We start from the raw sequence: 21,807 nt of genomic DNA, 5'->3' as shown, positions 1-21,807 counted from the left end.
TTAAGAAACTTTTGAGCAAAATCACCAAATGCGATGGAAAAACTGACTACAAAATATATGTACATTTAGTTAATTTGAACTTTTAAGACTTTTTATTGTAAATTAGTAATTTATTTCTTGTTTCCTTGGTTTATAAATATACCATAAGAAAAGGCGGGGGGAAACGAGAACATGCCATTCAACTAAATAGATGTGAGCTGATCTTTAGGAATTGGTAAGCAGCTAACAAAAACGAAATTTGTTTTTAAAATTTCCCATATCTACAGAATACACGGCTGCAAATGGACCCAAGGTTAGGCAAATATTCAAAACCAGCTGTTAAGAGGAGTGCAGGTGTCAAAAAAAAAAATCACAAATGTTCTCATTCATGCCAACGCAAATAACAGGGCAGTTTTATGTTGGGGTTATCGAACATTAATGTAAAATGCATTAGATAACATAAAAATGGATCAAATAAAATAAAGCAAGAGCATCATCCTTACACTGGTTCTGCTTATTTACTTGAGGTAGAAAACAGCATGTGGTGGTTCTGTTTTTGATATCAAAATGGATCCTGGACGTAGAGAAGCGACGTCCCAGTGGCCGCCTTAGCTTCCCTCATGTCAAGGTCATGATGTCTGCCATGTAGGAAACAACAGACATCACAGGATGAGATGCAGTTCAGTAAAAATTATGTCCCAATACAAATGTTACATGTTTCAATCTCCACTCATTGCCTGTCTTGTGGTCCTGAATCAGTTTTAATTTTGGTTGGGAATCGCACAAAATAAGTCAAAGCCTCACAAATCGCACTTTTGACCCCCCCACCCCCCAACTTAAATGCTTTTAAAAATGGTGCAGTGCTGTCAAAACGTGAATGCAAACACAAAGTCAAGTTTTAGATGATTTCAGGTTTAATGCAATCTAGTAAATTTTGATACACATTTGAGAGGAAACAAAATTTTACAAAACGCAGTGATGTGTAACTGCAAGCCCATTGAACCATGTATAAATAAAATATAATATAAAATATCTGATGATCATTAAAGTCTTTGAACTATACAGTTTGGATTGTTAGAAAATAGAAATAAAACTACAGTACATGCTTTCCTTCCAACTCACGATTACAGTGCGTATATTTAGTATTTCCTTACACTTTTAATATAACGTGTTTATTTTTTTCACTTACAACTGATCCCGTTTGAACAAGCGTCTGCAAAAGTCTTCATTTTCTCCATAAACAGAATAATAAAAAAGGCATTTTTGCAATTAAAGTCACAGCAGGTTAGTGTCAAAAACTGAATCCAACACGTGGCAATCTGACCAATGCATGCTGCCCCCTGGTGGAGAGAAATTTCACAACCACTGTTCGTTTAGGCAGATTTTTCCTTTTTAATTCAACTGCTTTTTTTGTGAGCACCTGATGTTTCTGGCTGGATTAAGAACAGGGAAAATACTTAATTTTTCCTGTGAAACCTACAAAAATAGCAAATGTTTTTTTTCTTTTTTTCRGAGCAACAAAGAGAATCTTTCACAAAACAAAAAAGTCTTAATATCTGAGAAACATTGTGGGTTCATTTGTTCAGAGGAACATCAGCTTTGCCCCTGGTGTCGTGCAGAAAGAGTTCCATGTTTTGGCTGACTCATTTTCCAGCATCGCCATCAGCAGAATGCAGAGTCCTGAGGCTGCAGGTACTGCTTGGTAAACTCCTCCAGCTGTTTCTCCAGCTCTGTTGCTTTATGCCTGCACAGAAAATAGAAAAATGTATAAAACATGAACCAAATTTACCAAAGAAGTTTGTCATCCACTTTTTGGCAACAACTAAATGATTTGTTGGTGTCTAAAAAAAGGAGCAATTTCAACAACCTCCCGATTATTACGTCWMAATAAGCGGGCACTGCCTTGTTGCCTAGCAACCCCAGCTCCAGTATGTTTGGTCAGCTGTTTTTTGAAGCATTTTGTGCAAAAGCAACATGTGAGGAACACAAACCTGTCGCAACTTGTTCAAGAAAGCACAATATGTCCCCTTTTAGTTAGCAGATGCTAATTTTACTAAAGTCTAAGCTGCTTTGCAAAAACAAAAAAAAAAGAAATAGGCATCAGTTCTATCTGTAGATGTACAAAGATGGAGACGGCAGCTGTACCTGCAGAAAAAATGAGTTCTACAAAGTTTCTACAAGGTGAGGCTAAAGACAAAAACAAGGCACATTTCAATGTATTTACATTATTTGAAAATCAAGTTCATTTTCCACAATTATGGAAATGTTTTCTGGTGGTATATTTATTTCATAATATACTCAAAAAATCCATTAAAGTCTGCAAAATAGTCCAAGGAGTATAAATACTTTTGCTAGACACAGTAAAACTTGCTGAATTATCTGAAAAGCTAGAAACTATTCCCCTTATTGATGTACACATGATAGAGCGTTCCGGACTCACCGCAGAGTCTTTGAGCAGTTCTGGACGGTCTCCAGCTCATCTATATTAGTGGTCAGCTGACGGATGTTTGCCTCCAGGTCCCTCTCCGTCTGATCCACCTGCTGACAGAGCCGAGCGAACGTCGTGGCCATTTCCCTGCAAATAGAGTCACACCGCTCAGAGGAGGAGGAAGTCATGATGAGGGGACAATACATTTCAACAGGTTTTTTACAGTACTGCAAATCAAAGTTATGAATACAGTCGTTGAATTTATCCAACCACACGAAACAAAATGATCTTTCAGTTACCAGGTTATTGGACAGGCAGGACTTACTGTTGGACCTGGTGGCTGCAGTTCGCACTTGTAAAGCTCACGATGAGCTGCAGTTTCTCAGTAGCGAACTCCACAAACTGCCGCTTCAGAGTTCGCTCTCTCGCTTTTGTGGTCCAGGTGAGCCTCTCGTACAAGTACAGCAGGCCATAGAGGGAAGCCGACAGGGCAATACACCTCCAGCCGACTGCTTTCCACACCTTGAGTGCAAAATACAAAACAAACAAACAAAAAACAGTCAGAAGCTTTAAGACAAACTGTTAAGAGGATATTTGCAGGTTTCAGCAAGTCAAATTTAAAACCTTTTAATGGCACCTTGAAGGAAATTTAAGACAGAAAAATCTATAAACAAGATGGTTGAGGGAACTTACTGCTTTACAGTAAGTACAGTAAAAACTGTGAAACTGGCTATGTGGCCATGATAAAGGCAAAACAAATCAACTAGCTTGCTAGCAAGGGTATGTTAGCAACTAGTATAGCGGTCCTCAACATGGGTCCTCAACGGACGGTAGGGGGCGCTGGTGAAAAATTTTATAAAAGGGGGACGCTGGGATGCCTTTGGGGGCGTTTGGTTATGGTCTTACAGACCATAACAGTAAATAACATCACTTATTTATGTTTTTATTTAGATTTGATATATTTATTTCTTCAATACCAGTTTAGACTTTGAGCAACTTGGTAAAATTGTATTGTGTAACATTAAAACATGCTTGGCTGCAACTGTATCGATGGCAACTCTTCTTCTATTCAGTGTTTGTAGCTTCTTGGCTCCGCTCCGCTCCTGCTACTAGCTTCACCGCATCAGTTCAGCGTTACGCCGGCTGAAGTCGTTGCTGTGATTCAATTTGTCTGGTATTTTTGTACACGTTTTGCCAGTTCTGTGATCATGTCACAGCAGCAACTGAAATTAAAAAGCGTTTTATTTCCGTTTGAAGGCTGCACGCATCCATGGAAGGACAACTGAAAATCGCTCTTATAAACATGTAATTACTAAAATCACGATACCCTCACTTTGTATCCCTCTGAAAAATGAACCCATATAAATAAAGAAATCCCTTCATGGGTTATACCACGATAGAGGGCGTTCATTTTATAGCGGTAACACCAGTGCTGTAAGTGGTCCGGTACAAAACGGGTGTGATGGAACAACGGTACCACAGCACATTTAAATTTCAATAATCAGAATACCGAAATTGTTTCCGTTGTTTTGAAAGGTTTATGTCAGTCTGCCTTTTCCCCATCGATACGCTTCCCGACCGCTGCGCACCATAGGGGGTTTAAAAAAAAAAAACGACACACACATCGCGCAAAACTCTGAAACAGGAGAAGCAGGACATAAAACGGAGCGACAAACTAGATGTGAAATATGGCAAGAAAACAGAGAATCCGACGCTGAACAGAGAAAAATCATACATGATGTGAAACACGTGACGATTAGGGAGAGCAGCAGGTGATGAGTGAAGATTACTGATGGTTAGCGATGGTAAACGATAAAATAAATCTAGCAACAGGAAAGAAACTAAAGTGGACATAGCAATAAACCAGGAGATGATAATACTAATCAAAGGAAACTAAATGGAAATGAATGAAGAACAAAATGCAAGAATAAACTAAGAAACTAAAGTAAATACAGAGGAATAAACTGGTATGGCAAGACCTTTCGCGCAATAATTAATACAGAGGACTGCGTGGCAAGAATAAACAAACACTATTTCCAGATAAAAGGTAAAATAATATTGTTGAAATGTCATGGGTTTGTTGAGACCACATCTAGTACTGAGAATAAATATATCTTACAGACCATAACAGTAAATAACTGATCACTTATTTATGTTTTTAATTAGATTTGATATATTTATTTCTTCAATATTATTTTTCATATCAGTGTTAATGTCATGAGGCTGACGACTCCATGACACTTTCAATTTGACTCATTAGGATTTGATTAAGAACCAGATTTGGTCTTTGTAATTTCTGTCCAGTAAAACTATTAATCTGATAATTCATTAGACAGGTATATATAAAGATTTAATCCACGTTTCTGTCTCATATTTGTATGGCATTAAAAGGTCCTGGAACTTTTGTTTTTCCATTGAAAAACAAAAGTGGGGGGCGGTGAGGGACCAGGATAAAGGCTAGGGGGCGCTGGCCCGAAAAAGGTTGAGAAACACTGAACTAGTAGCAGGTAGCCTCAAGTCAAAGAACGAAATGAAGACGTTTGCATGTGATTCAAATTTCAGCTCGACAAGAAAATAAAAATCTTCATTAATTAGTCCTGCCATGACAAAATTAAAGACCTGAGGTCAACGCATTTAAGATGTACGTAAATGTTTTAAATTCATTTGAGTCATTTTATAGTCTTAATTTTTTCCAGACTTTTTAAGGATGCATTTAGACCATAATTAAATAGGTGGATGTTCTGATCTGTAGACGCTTCTGTGATGGTCAAAGGTTGATGAACACAGTTCATATGGACATACCACTCCTCCAACAACGATGATGCCCATTGAGGTGCGGGAAGTGATGGATGCCAAGTTGGTTGCCATGGCTATCATCAGGTCTTCCTGGGTCATCAGAGCCTTCTCGTTGGGCGGTGCTGCAATGGATGGGGGCTCAGACGAAGGCGTTACAGGAACTACAGCTCTACAGTTCTACAGAGTAAAACAACTTCAACTTTAGGCTGGTTTACCCCCAAATACACAACATGATGTTTCATTACATCCATCTCAGTAGATACCTGGTAGTTTGGATCCACCAGTTTGAGAGCTCTCTGGGCATTAGCAGAACCCAGGTAGCGGTGCACTAAAGCCCTCAAGCCCAACGAGAACTGGAACTCGATGTTTTCCTGGAAGTCGCTGCAAATGGCAGCACAGTTCAGATCATAGCTCAGGTCGAAAGTCTTTTTGGGCACCAGCATGTGGACTTGACTCTGAGCCGTCGAGGGAAGCAGAGGCACCATGCTATCTGAAATGTTACACACATGAAAAACATTAGTATTTGAAAAAAATTAATAAATAAAATTTACACAGTTACCCGTCTTCACTTTTTCCAAAAAAAAAAACAAAAAAAAACTGACTTCCAATATTTAGTTTTGTAACAGCACCCTGAATATTTTATCAACGACCGCATTACCAGTTTACCTGCATCAGTGTCAGAGACGACAGCCTGCATGCAGGTCTGAAACGGTGACACATTTGTACCATAATGAGGCATGTGGTGATGGCATTCAGCAAAGAACAAATATAGTACAGTCAGGTGACCAAATCCTTCTGATTAGGTGAAGTCAAAATGATCCAGTAAAATGTATTTTCTATAAATCTGTTGGGATTTCTTGTCATGTCAGTTACCCATCATGTATTGCTGGGAAGACTGGACAGAGGCGTTGATGGCATTGGAGCAGCGGAACGCCAGGTTCTTTCCCATCCCCTTTTCTACATGCTCCAGCAGTTCCTGCCAGTGATAAAGAAGGAAGTTCAGGTCAAGCAGAGAAGAAACACTTTACTAAACCGATCTGATGCAAAAATAAGTTTGAAAAAGTTGCATAAATTAGATGGATTGGAAACCCTCTCCACATTTTATCACTCTACTCTATGGTATTTAATTTAATACTGCACTTTTAAATGTCTACAAGATACTCAGCACAAATACAAAATCAGGAGAAAGATATTTGAGATTCTGCAAGAAACTCTGCAAGAATGAATTCAGTTTATTCTAATGTTAAAGAACTTATTACAAGAACCAATGCAGTCATCCGAGTTCTCCACTGGGCTCATAGCAAAAAACATAGCGAGCATAAATACTTGTGATTATGATTGTATACATTACAATACAACTCCAAGTTGCTGTTCCAGAACCAGAACTCAAAGTTTGTCTCAACCGTTCTCCTATAGGTGAGCACCAACATACATTAAAGACCTACTGCTGCTGCTGCTGTTGTTGTATCAACCCTCCCGATTCTTTTCAGGACTTTTTCAGGTTCTGGTTCTGATCTTCTCTGAGCCAGAACCAAACATAGAGAAGCAGCATTCAGTTTTTATGCTTCACTACTCAAACTTCAAGATTAGTGGAAGTTTGCTCAACTGCAAAACAACTGAAACTCTGAATTCCTTTAAATCAAAGTTAAAAACCCGCAGATTTAAAGTTCCCTTTGATTAATAATAGCTGGGACATTGATAAATAAATTTGATATACATTTGCTTTTGATGATGGGATTTCACAAAATGTCATGTTTATTTTATGTTTCATAATGGGTTACTGTATGATGTTTCATGGTGTGAAGTACTTTGAACTGCCTTGTTGCTGAAGCATGCCAAATTAACTACAGCGATCAGTTTTTTTTTGTTTTTTTTTTACAGAGTTTTACTTACAGCCTTGTAGAGTTTGAGGACTTGATATGAAGGGTGGAAATCACCGCGGAACTCGTCAACAATGACATTAAGACGGTTGATCTCCTCTCCCATAGCGATGGACACCTGAGTGCAACGCAAGTATATAAGTCTGACAGCATATTTACTGGTGTTTTAGTTGCTGTTATCTGCATAGGCAGGGCGAAGTCATCCCACTTCTTGTTACCTTGAACTCCACATCGTCGCTGATGGCTTTGATCTTCTTTTTTATTTCTTCAGTCAGTAAGTTGAGTTGATTCCTGACAAACTCCAGCCGGTCTCTCTGATACTCTCTGTCCTCCAGTGCTGCCACTCTGAAAGTCCAAAACAAAAAGTCATGGCCGATACAAGCACCCAAGCAACTGAACAGTCAACTGTGTTTACTGCATTTACATTTCAACTGAAGTTTGTTTTTAATTGTCTAACCACATTACGCTTAACTTTTAACTACTCAGAAGATTTCTATATTGTGTAGTTTACCTGTTATAGCCTTTAAGACATTGATAAAAAAAAAAGTGTTTATTATGAACTGTATAATTCTTAATAGCTGTAACAGAAAAACAAGAGTGGAAGACGTGCGGAGGGATGCTCACCGTTTCTCTGCTGCTTCAATGTTGATGGCATCCATGATGTTCTTGACTTTTTCTATGATCTGCTTGGCCCTGATAGTGTGCTGCTCAAACTTTGTTTTCACTGCTGACTGCGAGATACACTCCTGCGAGGCCACAACACACAAGTTTACTGTGACAGGTACGCTGGGTGCTGCCGGACCGCCTGCATGAGTTAAGCATGCGGTGTAGGAACAAACAGGACAAGATAGACACCTGCTGCTTTTAACCAAAGGTAAAGGCAAAGAAATGGAGACACAGGCGTGAAAATGACAGCAGCAGAGTGTGTACCTTGTGTCGCACAGCCCACATACAAAAGGGTCACGGCTTGTGTGTTGGCTTAGCCACAGAAAAGTTTGGAAATAATAGAAACTTATGACAAACCAGACAAATTGTAGAAGGAAAAAAAATAAAATAAAACATGTCAAAACAAGAAAACATGGGAATGTTGTGTACTTGGGTTCTAGAGTGAACATACATTTATGGACGTAAAGATTTGTCTTGACATTAAAAACAATAGGAAGAAACGCATCTGTTCCTAACAGGATGTTAGTTTAAACTAACGTCAGGAAAAGTTATTGTCTATTCTTATTTGATCAGTTCAATGTTAATCAAACTTAAGCCTGATTTTTGTTATGAGTAAATACAATCTGGAAGTAAGCCCAGTTTTCATGATCTGATGCACTTACACATTAAATATTATACTTAACTCTGCAGCCACTTGCTGTTTATAACTGATTACTGGAAGGCAATGGGCAACTGACTTCCTCGATTTAAATATGTTTTGGCTAAACAGAAAAGCTCTAGCTTAGGTTAGTTCATAACACAGCTTCAGTCAATAATTACCAACGTTTCAAGGTTCAAACTTCAAAGTAGTTTTGCTGATTTTCTCAAAGATACAACTTCATGTTTTGCTACAATGGTATATGTTAAGGTGAAATAAAACAGAAAATATTAAACTGAAAAATGCAAACAGATGTCAAATGAAACCAAACAACTGTTAACCTCACCTAAGTGAATCTAGACTTCAGCAATGAAGACGCAGGTTGAAGAACAGGCACGTATCTAAAGGGCCCTACAGGTGCCTGCTCTGAGTGGGGAAACATAAAAAAACTGACCAGGAGTTTTTCCCCATCAGACTAGCTCAGTGTTTGTTTTAAGACTTTTTGGTTGGTGTTCATCTTCCAATCTTTCAATAACACATAATTATCAAGTGATATTTTCAAATTTTCTGTCAACTTTAAACATTTTTTAACTACAAAACACGACGAGCTGCTGGATAAATGACCGCCCAACCTCCGGGCTTAGCAAGTTTTCTGGATCTGTGCTATTAAACTGTTTCTCTGCACTGCAATCCTCCAAAAACCTCTGAGTGAAACAAAATCAGTTCAAACATTCACTGGAAGTCTAAGTTTACAGCAAACTAATGATGTGGATCTGAGCTGGCTCTCTGGTTACTGAAAACCACCACAACTCTAAGCTGTGTATTTATATTTTTTGCAGCAGCACAATTACACCAGAGAGATTTGATGCAACTATTAGTCCAATAATGGAAGGAAAGCCAGTTGCAGGTGTTTATCCTGCTCTCATGTGTTTCTCTTTTTGATAGGAGGGAAAGGTTGGTGAGGAAAAGGTGACAGGTGAAGACACTCATGACTGAAAAAAAGCAATAAAAAGACATTTATTACAGCAGCAGAACTATTGCACTTTGTTTTCTGAAAAGGTCACGGCCTAATATTTGCATCATGTCTTTGGTCATTGACTTGCATCAATTGAACAAAGTAAACTAACCTTTCTAACTGCGTTAAAAAAACTCCAAGTTGCTATCTGTTAATCAACTTGTATCCCTTCTCTGCTTTTCTGCAGAAAGGGGATTCAGTGAAGAGACAGGAAACTGTAATGACTGTTACTAAAATAGAAGTCAGTTTGTAACATAATCATCATGCCTTACTGGTAATTATATTACCAGATATTAAGCCTCAATATAACACTAGTCTGTGTACCTCAAACCTCCTCTCAAAACTCTGGAACTCCTTTAGTCTCTCCTTGAAGCCCTCAGCCAGAGCGCCACCTGTGGGATAAAAGTATAACATAACGTTACTTAAACTCTATTGAGAAACTTCACTTAAAATATAAATTATTTAAACCTTAAAAAAAAACTAAAACTGTGCTTATTGTTAGCTTATATTCCCATTGTTTAATTTAGCATAAAAATGTTTGTTTGTGCTCTAAATCTTTTCACTAAATAAAGATAGAATGCTTAAACAACAAATAAGAATGGACACAAAAATGCAAACTAAATAAACAAAGGCCATCCATGAAACTACTACACAATCTTTCTCTACCCTGGTTGAACAGAGTAAAGGATAAACTATATTTTACGCTCACCTGTTTCCGGCATGCCCTGAGCTCGCTGCATCCGGGAGTTGAGCACCTCTTTTGCAGAGACAAAGAAAATACGGTTGGGTGCCTGATCCCGGTCGACAACTCTTAGCTCCTCCACAAGAAAGTTCACACAGCGGTCTGTGTGCTGCTTCCTCACCTGCAAAAATAAACGCTTGTATCAATATTAACAGGTTCGTTTTCAATAAGATTTCATGATGGAGTCGCAAAAGAAACACAAATATTACATAAATAAGTTTGCAAAATACAAAAGCAGTTTCTAGGAATGGATTAGAGGGGCAGAAAATTAGGAGATCTTTTAATCAATTGGCATGACTGTCTCATCTTTCTTTTCCATTTCTGTTTTTTATTGTCTGCTCAAAATAAATAAATACAAATAAATGTATGTAAAATTTATTTTACTGGCAATAATAATTTACCTAATGTGCAGAAATGTATTTGTTTGTGGCATGAAAGCTACAGCAGGAGTTTTAACTCACATCCTCCATGTACTCTGGTTCATTTGCCGAGGCATCCCAGCGATTGTTAAGGATGAAGATGTTTGGCTTTGAGAGACGCTCGTTCACTTTGTGGAAAAAATGTTTTTCCTAAATGGAATAAAGACACAAGGTCAAATAATATGCTTCAGCAAACAAACTCAGACAAGTCCATGGCAGTGAAAAACATCAGGGTGTATTCGGTACATCGTTTTCAGCGAACAGAAATGTTCTAAACGAACACTGTTATACAACAACAAAATACATTTATTAATCTTCTGTCATGTCAGAATTTGGTTCAGATCCAGTGGACAGCCAGCACAGGAAGGTGAGTCTGCTTTCTCTTTAAGAGCAGCAGTGACTGTGTTTAGCTTCACATTGCATGAATGCCTGAGCGGACAGAGACAAGTGGAGCCTTTCTGAGGCTGCGTACTTACAGCCGATTGCAATCTAACCAGCTCAGGATAGAAAGTATGTACACAGGCCTCTCTAGTACACATACTGTAAGTGACTGAAAAAACCAGACACAGTTTGCTTGGAAATTAAATCATTGCTGCTCAATTAAACCCTAAGTGACTACTAAAACCATTTCATATACTTAGAAAAACAAGGTTTTAATGATAATGTTTCCTAACTACATGTAATTTTTAAAATAAAAAAAAAACATACTCGAGATAAGTCTGTACTTTAATTATGTACTTGTTCCATATCATAGATCATATCTTCGTCAAACATTATAAACCACCCTGCTACCCTCTACAACACATAAAGCAGTTACACCGTTAGCACAACTCTGCTTCCTCGCTAAGGACACCAGTCCCGCAAACCTCATGATGACACGACAGATTTAACAGACAGCACTAGCTAATTACAGGGATGACAGGTTATGCCAAGTTTCATAATGAATAAAAAATTTTAAAACTTATCTAACCTGCTTAATGCCTCATGCTAAATAAATAAATCCCACAGGATGGCGGTGTAAAATAATACCGTGTTCATAAGCGTCGATTCAGAGTTTGCCACCAGAACGAAGACATCAGCGTCCAGGCAAAACTTGTCAATCCAGCTGTCCAGCTGGGTTGTGACATCTGTCCCTGGACTATAGAGGGAGAAAAATGTCCAAATAAATGTTAAAATGTGGCAAAACAATGCATTTTTACATTAAAATAAATTATATAAACCGCTATGCAACAGTCGTGCAGGTTTTCCAGATGTGATTGTATGGCTACCTGTCCACGAGGACCAGGTCGTCTCGAAGCAGAGCACATTTGGTTTTTGGCCAGAACACCCGGACCAGACAGCCGGCGTCCAGGCTTTCATCCATGTGCAGAGCGTGAGCCAGCTGGTTCACAGTCTGCAGACGGGTCGGAAAAGATGGGATGAATGTTGAAAGAATAATAAACACATATAGACATATGCGTTTCATTAACCTGGAGGGAAGCAATCTCTGATAATATATTGACTCCTAAACAGAAATACGCAACAGCAAGTAATCAAAATCATTCTTGAAATACCCATGACCACCAGTGGATCCAACTATGACGAGGAGAAACATTTTCTTTTTCGCTTAACAAATTAAATCCTAAGCCTGTCTTTAGGAATCGGTACAAAAGTCTCAACTCTTATCAAGGAACAAATTCAATCAGACTGTGTTCTTAACAGTCTGACCTACTTTACTAACGCTTTCACAACAGCAAGAACATTTCAGTTCATCCACATTTTTCCTTTCATTTTGTTTGACTAGATACTGAGAAGTGATATGAACACAATAAAAAGAGAGAATATGAGCCCTTATATTTCCTAATACACACCAGTTTTGTTCCAGTCTGAAAACCAAATAAAGGCAGCAGAGTTAGTCTAGTTAGAAGGAAATCCATTACATTAAAATAAGCTACGTTGTGAAATTGTGTTAAAACTTTATTTTATATAATATAGTTCTGATGTAAAATGCGACAAGGATTAGACATATTTGCAATAACAAAAAACTGACAGAAACTAAAACAAAAACTAAGAAGTTTACTTTAATGCTCTTCTCCTCTTCTGAGCCCTCAGTTTTAAGGTAGGCCTTCTCTTCATCAGTGCCTTCAACGCTCAGAAAGCAGTTAGTGGTGTGACCGATCCCACTGGGCAGGACGCGGTCCCTCAGCATGGCATTAATCACCGTGCTTTTACCATTACTGGTCCTAAAGGAAAACATCAGAGGTCAAACAGGCCGCTTCCTGTTACTCAAATCAAACCAAGATGTTGTCTGTGATTTTAGTTCTAAACTAAGTTCCTACCGCCTTAATTTAGAAGATGAAGCAAAAAAATAAATAAATAAACAAAGGTGTGCATATCTTACGTTTGTGACCTTTGGATGACCTTTGCAGTACATTATCTTTAAAGTTAAGGTGGTGGCACAAATGCACTTACTACAAATATCTTTAAAATGATAGTCAATAATCATTTTAAGGTCATTTCACAAAGCTGAAGAACACAGAGAGATGAGTCTTTGGCTCATCGCTCAGAGTCCCTTCCTCAGCAATCTTATTTAACAAAACCAGCATGGGATTCAGGTCTGTCACTGAGACAACCCTGAAACAACTGTGACCCATAAATCTAGTGCTGAGGCTACCAGATTTATATTTACCATGTCCTCATATAATGACTTATCCTAATAACATTCCTAGCAGCTTTGTAAGAGAAACAGGGCCACAGGATGACAGATCCGACACCATACTCAACAGTGTAAACGAGGCGTTTCCACATATTTAACCCTTATGTTTGTTGATAAAACGTTCAGTCCTATGCTGACCAAGGCACACAGTTGCAGTTGATTTCTCAGAAGAGTTCAACTAATAACATATCTATTCGTGGTGGTAGGACAGGAAATGCTTATTCCAGGCATATCACCAAAACAACTAGTTGGCAAGTAAACATTACGGAGTGTAACATTTTTTTTTTTTCACTCTCAGCAGTTCTCCCTCATTGAGCTTTGGAGGGTCCCCCTCAACCCCCATAGATGGAAAGACGCTAATAATTGTGGCTGGTACATTTTATTTACTTAAAGATAAAGTTAAAAAATTATAACAAAAAAAGAGCAAATAAGCCACATATCACAGCCAAAGACCTTCAGGCCTTGAGATGTTTTTGTTTGATTTTTTTTGTTGTTTATTTTTAATTCTGATTTTTTTTTTTTTAAATTAGCCATGTACTTGTAAACATGAACTTAGGACACTCCTACATAGTATTGAAGAACACTGCAAAGTGAAAGTGAAACACACCTACCCAGGCTATTGTAATTTCCATCCCAAATTAGAACAGAAAGGAAAAATCTCTACCGCAGGATATCAAGCCTCAGGTGAGGAGTGACGCATTTACCTGCCAAAAAACGCCACCTTCATGTGCCTGCGAGCCAGCACCTCCTTAATGACTGCAAGCTTGTCGGCATAGGTTTGAATCTCCACCTTCTGATCTTTAGTCGCGATGGTCCCCAGAGCCTCATTCCCACTGATGACTGTCAGCACAGAACAGTTTAAAAAAAAAAGTTAAAGACAGATGGCAGCTCTTTAACGTTTAGTCATACGTTGACAAACTCACCTTCGACAAACTCTGATGTCTCTTTCACGTAGCTGAGAAGCTGTTCAAACACATCGCTGATCTTCTTCTTGGCTACAACAAAGTGCTTTAGAGGAGAAAAGTCCCCCCGAGCTGAATCTGTCCGGCTGAACGTTTTAGTAGCAGCCATGGTGCTCAATCTAGAGACACGGGGKGTGTTATACAAACTGCATTTAATTTATTTACACTTTATAGACAACGTGCATAAAACTCACCATCGTACTATTTAGATTAAAGCCTAACAGGGCTTAAAGAAGCTCCACAATATTGTGGCTACTCTGAAGAAAAGCTATTTTAATACTMATTAAATCCATAACATAACTGACGCTTAAATAGCTGATATTTTAAAAATATAAAATAATTAATAACTGACAGAGATGYTCCTGTTTTCTAGGCTGCCTGCAGGCAAGCTACAAAACTCGAAGTGTAATATCTAACGAGCCGCTATGAAGCTAGCACGAGTTAAGCTAGGCTAGTGAAAGTAGCTACAGCGGCAATGTGGTCTGTGCTAACATTAGTCAGAAGTGTAAATATATCCTCACCACAGTCCTAATAAATCGGCGTCCACTTCACATAATACAAACACAGATGTTCTACGCTGACACTAAATATTCTCGCACTTCTCACAAGATTCGTCGCTGCCAACCTGCCTAACCTTCTGTTTGTATCCAGCACCGCTGCAAAGGCAAGCTAACCACCGGAAATACAACTTTGACACAAGTTTTAAAAAATAAAAGCCGTTACATTGTGGAAAATGAAATTCACACGTAAAATGTGTTTTAGATCTAGTTAATTCTCTGCTAGTTTATTCTAGTGTACAGATAATGTACTGCTGAAAAAACAGTTTATTTATCCTATAACGGATGCCGTATTTGAAAGAAATATGTAGTTGTTTGGCAGATGAGTATTTGTATCTCAATGTCTGAAAGGATCTCTGTCCATAAAATCCAGAACAGGCTAATACCGGCSAATCTCTGGTTTACCAAAACTTCTCTTGTTTGCTAGTATTTTGTGAATGAAGCATAACTTGAGCTCATAATAACAGAAAGGATTAAACTGCTATAATTAAATTGCAATTATGTTATCATACTATATCTATGAAGTCCTAAAGGTTTATTAGAATGTAAGAATAGAAATGAAAAAAACTCTATATTTATAACTTTTACATTTCATCTTCTTTTTGAATCTCAGAAGAATTTGAAATGTTTTAAGTTAATTACAGTACACCTTCCTGATTGTAAATCTTTGTGGTTTTTCGTCAAATTATTTTTAAAGAGTTCTTACTCTTTTAAGTTTGACTTCATATATTTTCAATACAAGTTAATGTATTTTACAAGCTTCAGAATGATTTTTTTTAAAGCCAAACTTGTTTTATTTTGAAATTTTCTGTTTTTTCACCAAGCTGAGCCAGCTTGATGAAAAGCGAATAAGGGGCGGGGACTGGTGATGACTCGATGCCTCCATCGACCAATCAGCGAGCAGAATTTATGCAACCTTCAGCGCCCGATTTACAGTAACCAAAAGTTTACAAAGGTCACAGCTGCAGAAAAGCACTAGTTGAAATATACATTTAAAAATAAGAAGTCTCTACGAATGTTCTACTCTTTTCTTTTAAAAAAACATTGTTTTATTTGAATTTGTACAGTAACCATTCATACATGTGTTATATTCTTAATAACCAGAGATAGAATTCACACACATAGTCCAAGTTTGCATGGGTTCCAATAACACATTTGTAGCATATCTGTATGTAAATAAACATATGATTTAAACATTTATGTCAGGAACAAACAAATGACCAAACAGATAAACAAATCAACCATAAGAAGAGACAAAAGAAGAAGGTAAAAAACACACACACACACATAAAGGCTGTCAAACAGGTACAATAGAAACCAATTACATTTCCCCACATCAACAATTTTCTTTAATCTTATTTACCAGGTCATACACATCTTATATTAATTTTCTTCATCTACAAGMTTTGCATCTTTAACAAATGAAGAAAATGAAGACCAAACCTCCTCAGATTTTTCTTGCTGCCCTTTTTGTATGTTATTCTTTCCAAGAGAAAAGTTGTTAACATTTGTCTAATCCAAAATGTGATACTCAGACTATCAGTTCTTTTCTAAAATAGTGCAATAGATTTTTTTKGSMWKSMARRRRMMMMWWWYYWWYMAAWWKMMWTTKSYYYKGSYWWWWYYWWKRMCMMYKGGKYCCMARRWWAAWWRGGSMWTWAAAAAATCTTTTGAAATAATCCTTGCTGTTATTTTCCTAGCCTCCTCTTAAAAAGCTGGTTTTGTTATATTGGCATAAGCAATACAATAGTGTCCCTTTCTCCACCATGCATTTTGTAAACAAATCTAGAATATTAGGGTTAAATTTATTCAGTTTTACAGGCGTGATGTATACTGTCACAGTCCATTTAAACTGTCATAATCTAAAGTTTGTACTAATTGATTGAATGTGAGCTTTGGTGCAAGCTAAATTCCACTTCTCAGTGGTAATTTCCACTCCTAATTCCTCTCTACATTTTGTCTGAATTGTATCACAATTTTCTAATTAAGTTGACATTAATAGATTATAAAGTTCTGATAAAAGTAATAAAAAAAATGTACGTTGTTTTTTTTAAATAAAAGCCTGTATTTATTTGGTTGAAATGTACTTTTATTTCTTCTTCTTTTACTTTTACCTTAACATGGTCTTTATTCATTTAGACTAAAATAGCAGTGCACTCAGTGCCTCGCATGCATGTGTTGTGACTGTCAATGACTCTATGTGTGTGTCTGTGTGCGTGTTTGTGTCAGAGAGACAGAACTTAGCAACAGCGGCAGAAACTACAATCAGTCAGAACCGTGAACACCGAACAAGCTCCAGGAGAAACCTCCGACATCTAGTTTGGCATTCAAACAACTCAGCAATCACTCYTTTTGTTTTTGTTGTATTTTTCTGTAGTTTTGCGTGGATTTAAGATGGAGAAGTAAAATGGTGAGGAAGAAAAAGCTACCGGTGTTTGAGTAAGTATGACATTTCTAAGCCTTTACAATACACTGCTAACATARAAACAAGCTTATTATCATGTAAGTACACATAGTTTATACGTTTTTTTTTGTTTTTTTTTTACATCAGTAGATTACTTTCTAAACCTGGTAGAGTTATGCTTTGATAATTAATYCATGGCCTTTTTGCAGCTTCACCATCATAAATAAATAATGCGGTGGACATACTCTCTGCTCCCCCAGGGTGATATACATTTCCCCTCATTCACTGGCAACTTCRATCCAATTTAAATTTTTTGATCACCAAAACTTACAATTGATACTCATTCTTTCACACTTTAACTTGGTAAAACTGAAGAAAAAAAAATACACAACTGAAAAAACTTTAACTTCACGAGGCACTTGTTCAGTGGAAAAACAACATGAATTCAACTATTTTTCCCTCAGTTTCCACATTGTGTTGGAGCTATTGTAGCAGAACAGGCGACACAGGAGCTCATATGTGTATTGTGTGTGTTTGTGTGTGAGTGACTGCGCTGCTGTGTTCTCTATGTGACCTCTGTGGTGTACCTTTTATGTAGCATTCTCTTTAACAAGGACATTTTTGTCATTTCCTCATTCATGTCAAATTTAACCAAAACCTAAAGAATTTTTCAAATTTAGAAATTGACTTGAAGAATTCCAAACATCTGATTGGTTGGAAATCTTGTCTCCTATTGTCTGCAGAATTTGTGGAAGGATGATGTGGGATGGATAAACAACGACCAAACTCTGCTGTAAGTAAACTGAACATCTGTTCGCATTAATGTGCTTTTTTTTTTTTCCGCCTGTGAATGTAGGTACATGGACGTGTGACTCAGGATGGGAAACGAGAACTGGTTCTTGATTCTTTGTAATTGTAATTGGTTCCAATAATGTATTTGCATGGTGACGTACAACACGCTTCGTATTTTGATAATCAAGATGGCGTCACGAGAAAAAGACAATTTTAGGGCCAGTTGCAACATGTGGCTCTAATTACAATAAAAGGTCCTGGTTATTGGATTATTGTAAGACCTCAAAAGACCCCAATTTCTGCATTGAGAATGTTTTTTAATTGGTTTGATGTCATATTCTAATCTTAAATATCATATTTCATTATATCATTTCGCATAAGCAAGAAATTATGATTTCTTTACATATGTAAAAAAATCATCTTTACTTATGTGAAGATTTTTTTCACATGAGTAAAAAAACATTGAAAACATTAATCTGTCTGGAATTAATCTACATAATGTGTTTACTGAAATACATGAACTTCTCATTAATATTCAAATTGTGTTGTAGTTTACCAGGGCAGATAGAGTGATGGTTTTCAGAAGTTGCTAAAAACCTTTAGCTACTCCTTTCATAGAGGCAGGGAACTGTCAAAAAAGAAACTTTCAAAATAAAATAAGGTCTTCCTGTCACACCTCTGGACATCGACACATCCCAGTTGAACTTTTCCTCATTCTCAGGAGTGAATCAGCCCGACTCGAAATCGAACTGGCCGACATAGCGAATAAAAAGTTATGGGTGTCCAAGTTCAAAAACCCGAGAGCTGATCTGGAAGAAGTCACCTGTTAGAGGGCCACTCTCTCTAAAGAGCACAAATGGAGTGAAATTGACAACCTTCACAAATCCAACAAACTTGCTTTTGAAACATGGAGTGTCATTCCCGAGATGTATGTAAACATGAAAAAGTATGTGTTTGGAGTCCTAACCCTGAAGCTGATGTAGTTTTATATATATATCGATCGAGGATGAGAGCACACTGAACTTGTCACAAATGTTCTTAATTTTATGTTAATTTTTTAAAGAAGGCTAAGCTGTGTCTTTGTGTTTTATTTATTTTAAAGTGTGCTAGTTTTTATTTTAATTTTAAACAAATATGTGAAGAACTCAAATAGGCCTACATAGTTCAGTGTTTAATTAATTTCAGAAAAGGCCTATACATACACACTGCACTTTTGTTGGTTGCATTCCATTGTTATAAAAGGTAAAATAAAATGTTAAAAATTAAAACTTTTAAACATTTATAAGCTGTGTTACGTTTTGCAGCTCTAGAATATATTTCTTTTGTGAAAGAGGGGGCAAAATGTCTCTTTTGTTAGGTTGCCGATCCTTGTTCTAGTTGTTTTATTTACCAAAACAGTCTTTTTGTGAAACAAGAGGATAATTTGTGAAAATCATTGTCTTTTTTGCTCTGTGTATTAGATGGCCTCTAATGACCCTGAGCTTCCTGAGCCCTCTGCTGACCCTCAACCTGGTGACCTCATTGAAATATTCAGACCAGCATACCAGCACTGGGCTCTCTACCTGGGAGATGGTTACATCATCAACTTAACTCCTGTTGGTCAGTAGACAGAGACAAACCCCAGTGTTCCCATAGCTAACCTGAGTAGAACTCTGCCCTTCGTCCCTCAAATATGAAACACCTGCTTACAGTAAAGTTCCTCTGCATTAAATACACTCAACAGATGTAAAGCAAGGTCTGTCATGGCTTAGCTAAAAGTTGATTTTCAGCCACGGGGCAGAGCTATGAAAATGGATGGAAAAAAAATAAAGACCTAGGGCATAGGTACAGCTTCCTGCAGGAATGCAAACATACAGTCAGAGCTACAATGTAGTAATTTATAAAAAAAAATCTTCTGCAACATGTAAAGATTTATGTTCACAACATGTCTGCACTCTATGTGATAGAGTTTGAGCTATTTCAAAATAAGAATCTTTTCGTCTCCATCGTTAGTAATGGAAAACAATCGTCGTAATCCTATTTTTTCCTTTTAAGTTGCCTTGTCAAGCTACAAGAAAACTCACAAACGTTTGGATAACTGTAACAAAGATTTCTCCTTTTTTTTTTTTTTTTTACTTTTAATGATGAAAAATGGTGTCTCACTCAGATGAGAGCCAGGCAGCTGCCATGTCCAGCGTCAAGTCTGTGTTCAGCAGGAAGGCCGTGGTGCGCATGCAGCTGCTGAAAGAGGTGGTGGGAAACGATTCGTACCGCATCAACAACAAGTATGACGACAACCACACGCCTCTGCCTGTCCGTGAGATCATCCAGCGAGCCGAAGTCCTCATCGACCAGGAGGTGTCCTATGACCTGCTGGGGAGCAACTGCGAGCACTTTGTGACCCTTCTACGCTACGGGGAAGGTGTTTCTGAGCAGGTCCATGACTGTTTGCTTTGCTTTTTTATAATGTGCCATCAGAGCATCGTTGACACATTTAACTCCTTAGAAAAGGCCTGTTGAATGCGGCAATTTTTTGTTTCGAAGAAATAAGTTCATGCCTCTCTAAACATTGACAATGTTTGTATTTCCTCAAATTGAGATATTGTGAAAAAAATTCCCAAGAAACTTTCTAAATTGATCTTGATCAAATCTTTAGGGGATCTGAGGGTCTTTTAGATTTCTCTTCTGAACTTTGCACTCATTTTTATTACAGTGTATGATACCTGCACATGATGCTCTATTGTGCAGCATATGGGCTTAAAAAACTGAAGGAGGTAGACTGAGAAGAGAGGGAGAAGGAACTTTTAGGCATCTTCAAAAAACCCAGAAAAAAAAAAGCTTATCAAGGCATCTTTCCTTAGGAAGGAAGCAATTGGGTTTTTGTAATCAAGTGGAGAGATCAGCCTTTTTGTTTCCTCATTTTTGGACATTATCCATTTGCTTGTCAGTTTACATTTTATATTAACGCCACAGAATTGATGTATATCGTTTCTCTTYATTTTAGTGTGAGGAAGTTTTATAAATGATTGTTTTAGTTTCATTTAAGCACAAGTAGTTTAGGTAATAATCATCTAAGGCAAATGTTTTATAATATTATGGGTTCATTTTTATGTTTTTATTTACAGTTTCACAAATTTGTCCTGAAAACAGTGTTAATAATGAARATGAAGACAAACCGATGTCAACTTTACTTTTACGCCTGAGTTGTTCAATTTTTTTACAATACTCAGGACACTCGTTTAGCTATCTGTCACTTCCCGTAGCTCTGTGTGTGTGGGGACAAAATATGCAATACTACTAATTCAAAATAAAGTGTGAGTCTGGTCATGCTGAGTCCACGTCCTGTGCTCTTCCTTGTCTCTGCAGGCTTCACGGGCCATGGGGGCCATCAGTCTGGTGACGGCAGCAGCCAGTGCCTTCTCTGTCCTGGGACTGATCAACACACGGTCCAGAAACAGGCCTTTCTGAACACTGAGATCTGCACTGCAGGCTGTTGTTCCCCAACGTTCATGCAACTGTAATAAAATAATGTGAAAACAAAAATGAACTGATGCTAATTTTTTGTGCAACTTCTTCACGTAGTTCTACGTGTATGACATAATAGTGAAAAAATAGCGTCACGTCCGTCAGAATGGCATGGAAAGCGTGTGGAAGAAAGTCACTGGACATCTGAAATGATTGAAAAGGCTCCTTTGGACAAGTTAGAGAGATTTCCTACTGACGATTAGACAGACTTTTCCCACTCAGAGAAAACCACAGCACATGTATTGGGAGTGCCGCCTGCGAGTGAAAGGGAGGAGGCGATGGCTGACAGCTGTACCCGAAACACGTAGTTAGTAAGTCACGTCAAAAAAGC

At 37.6% G+C, this 21,807-nt stretch overlaps 2 protein-coding genes across 3 annotated transcripts; one reads left to right on the top strand and one right to left on the bottom strand.

Moving 5' to 3' along the window:
- Window positions 1-870: 870 nt before the first annotated feature.
- Window positions 871-14,903, bottom strand: mfn1b (mitofusin 1b). Its single transcript, XM_008408022.1, has 18 exons — window positions 14,741-14,903; window positions 14,181-14,338; window positions 13,962-14,097; window positions 12,622-12,784; window positions 11,831-11,955; window positions 11,592-11,700; window positions 10,605-10,712; window positions 10,111-10,264; window positions 9,726-9,793; window positions 7,708-7,829; window positions 7,302-7,428; window positions 7,097-7,201; window positions 6,077-6,179; window positions 5,467-5,693; window positions 5,210-5,380; window positions 2,733-2,929; window positions 2,420-2,554; window positions 871-1,723 (listed from the first exon to the last, which is right to left on the bottom strand). The coding sequence occupies exons 2-18, from the start codon at window positions 14,326-14,328 to the stop codon at window positions 1,642-1,644; spliced, it is 2,280 nt and encodes a 759-aa protein (XP_008406244.1). The 5' UTR covers window positions 14,329-14,338; window positions 14,741-14,903; the 3' UTR covers window positions 871-1,641.
- Window positions 13,779-21,494, top strand: plaat1 (phospholipase A and acyltransferase 1). Of its 2 annotated transcripts, XM_008408021.2 has the most exons (6): window positions 13,779-13,941; window positions 17,154-17,215; window positions 17,924-17,973; window positions 19,433-19,571; window positions 20,119-20,387; window positions 21,318-21,494. In XM_008408021.2, the coding sequence occupies exons 3-6, from the start codon at window positions 17,947-17,949 to the stop codon at window positions 21,417-21,419; spliced, it is 537 nt and encodes a 178-aa protein (XP_008406243.1). In that variant the 5' UTR covers window positions 13,779-13,941; window positions 17,154-17,215; window positions 17,924-17,946; the 3' UTR covers window positions 21,420-21,494. The 2 variants fall into 2 exon arrangements, with proteins under 2 accessions (XP_008406243.1, XP_008406242.1); XM_008408020.2 differs by lacking the exon at window positions 13,779-13,941 and having other exon boundaries at window positions 17,003-17,215.
- Window positions 21,495-21,807: the final 313 nt, after the last annotated feature.

The sequence above is a fragment of the Poecilia reticulata genome, linkage group LG4 (assembly GCF_000633615.1).
Source record: "Poecilia reticulata strain Guanapo linkage group LG4, Guppy_female_1.0+MT, whole genome shotgun sequence".
Lineage (NCBI taxonomy): Eukaryota > Metazoa > Chordata > Actinopteri > Cyprinodontiformes > Poeciliidae > Poecilia > Poecilia reticulata.
Note: the sequence above shows the minus strand (reverse complement) of the source record. Positions and strands in the feature narration are given on the sequence as shown.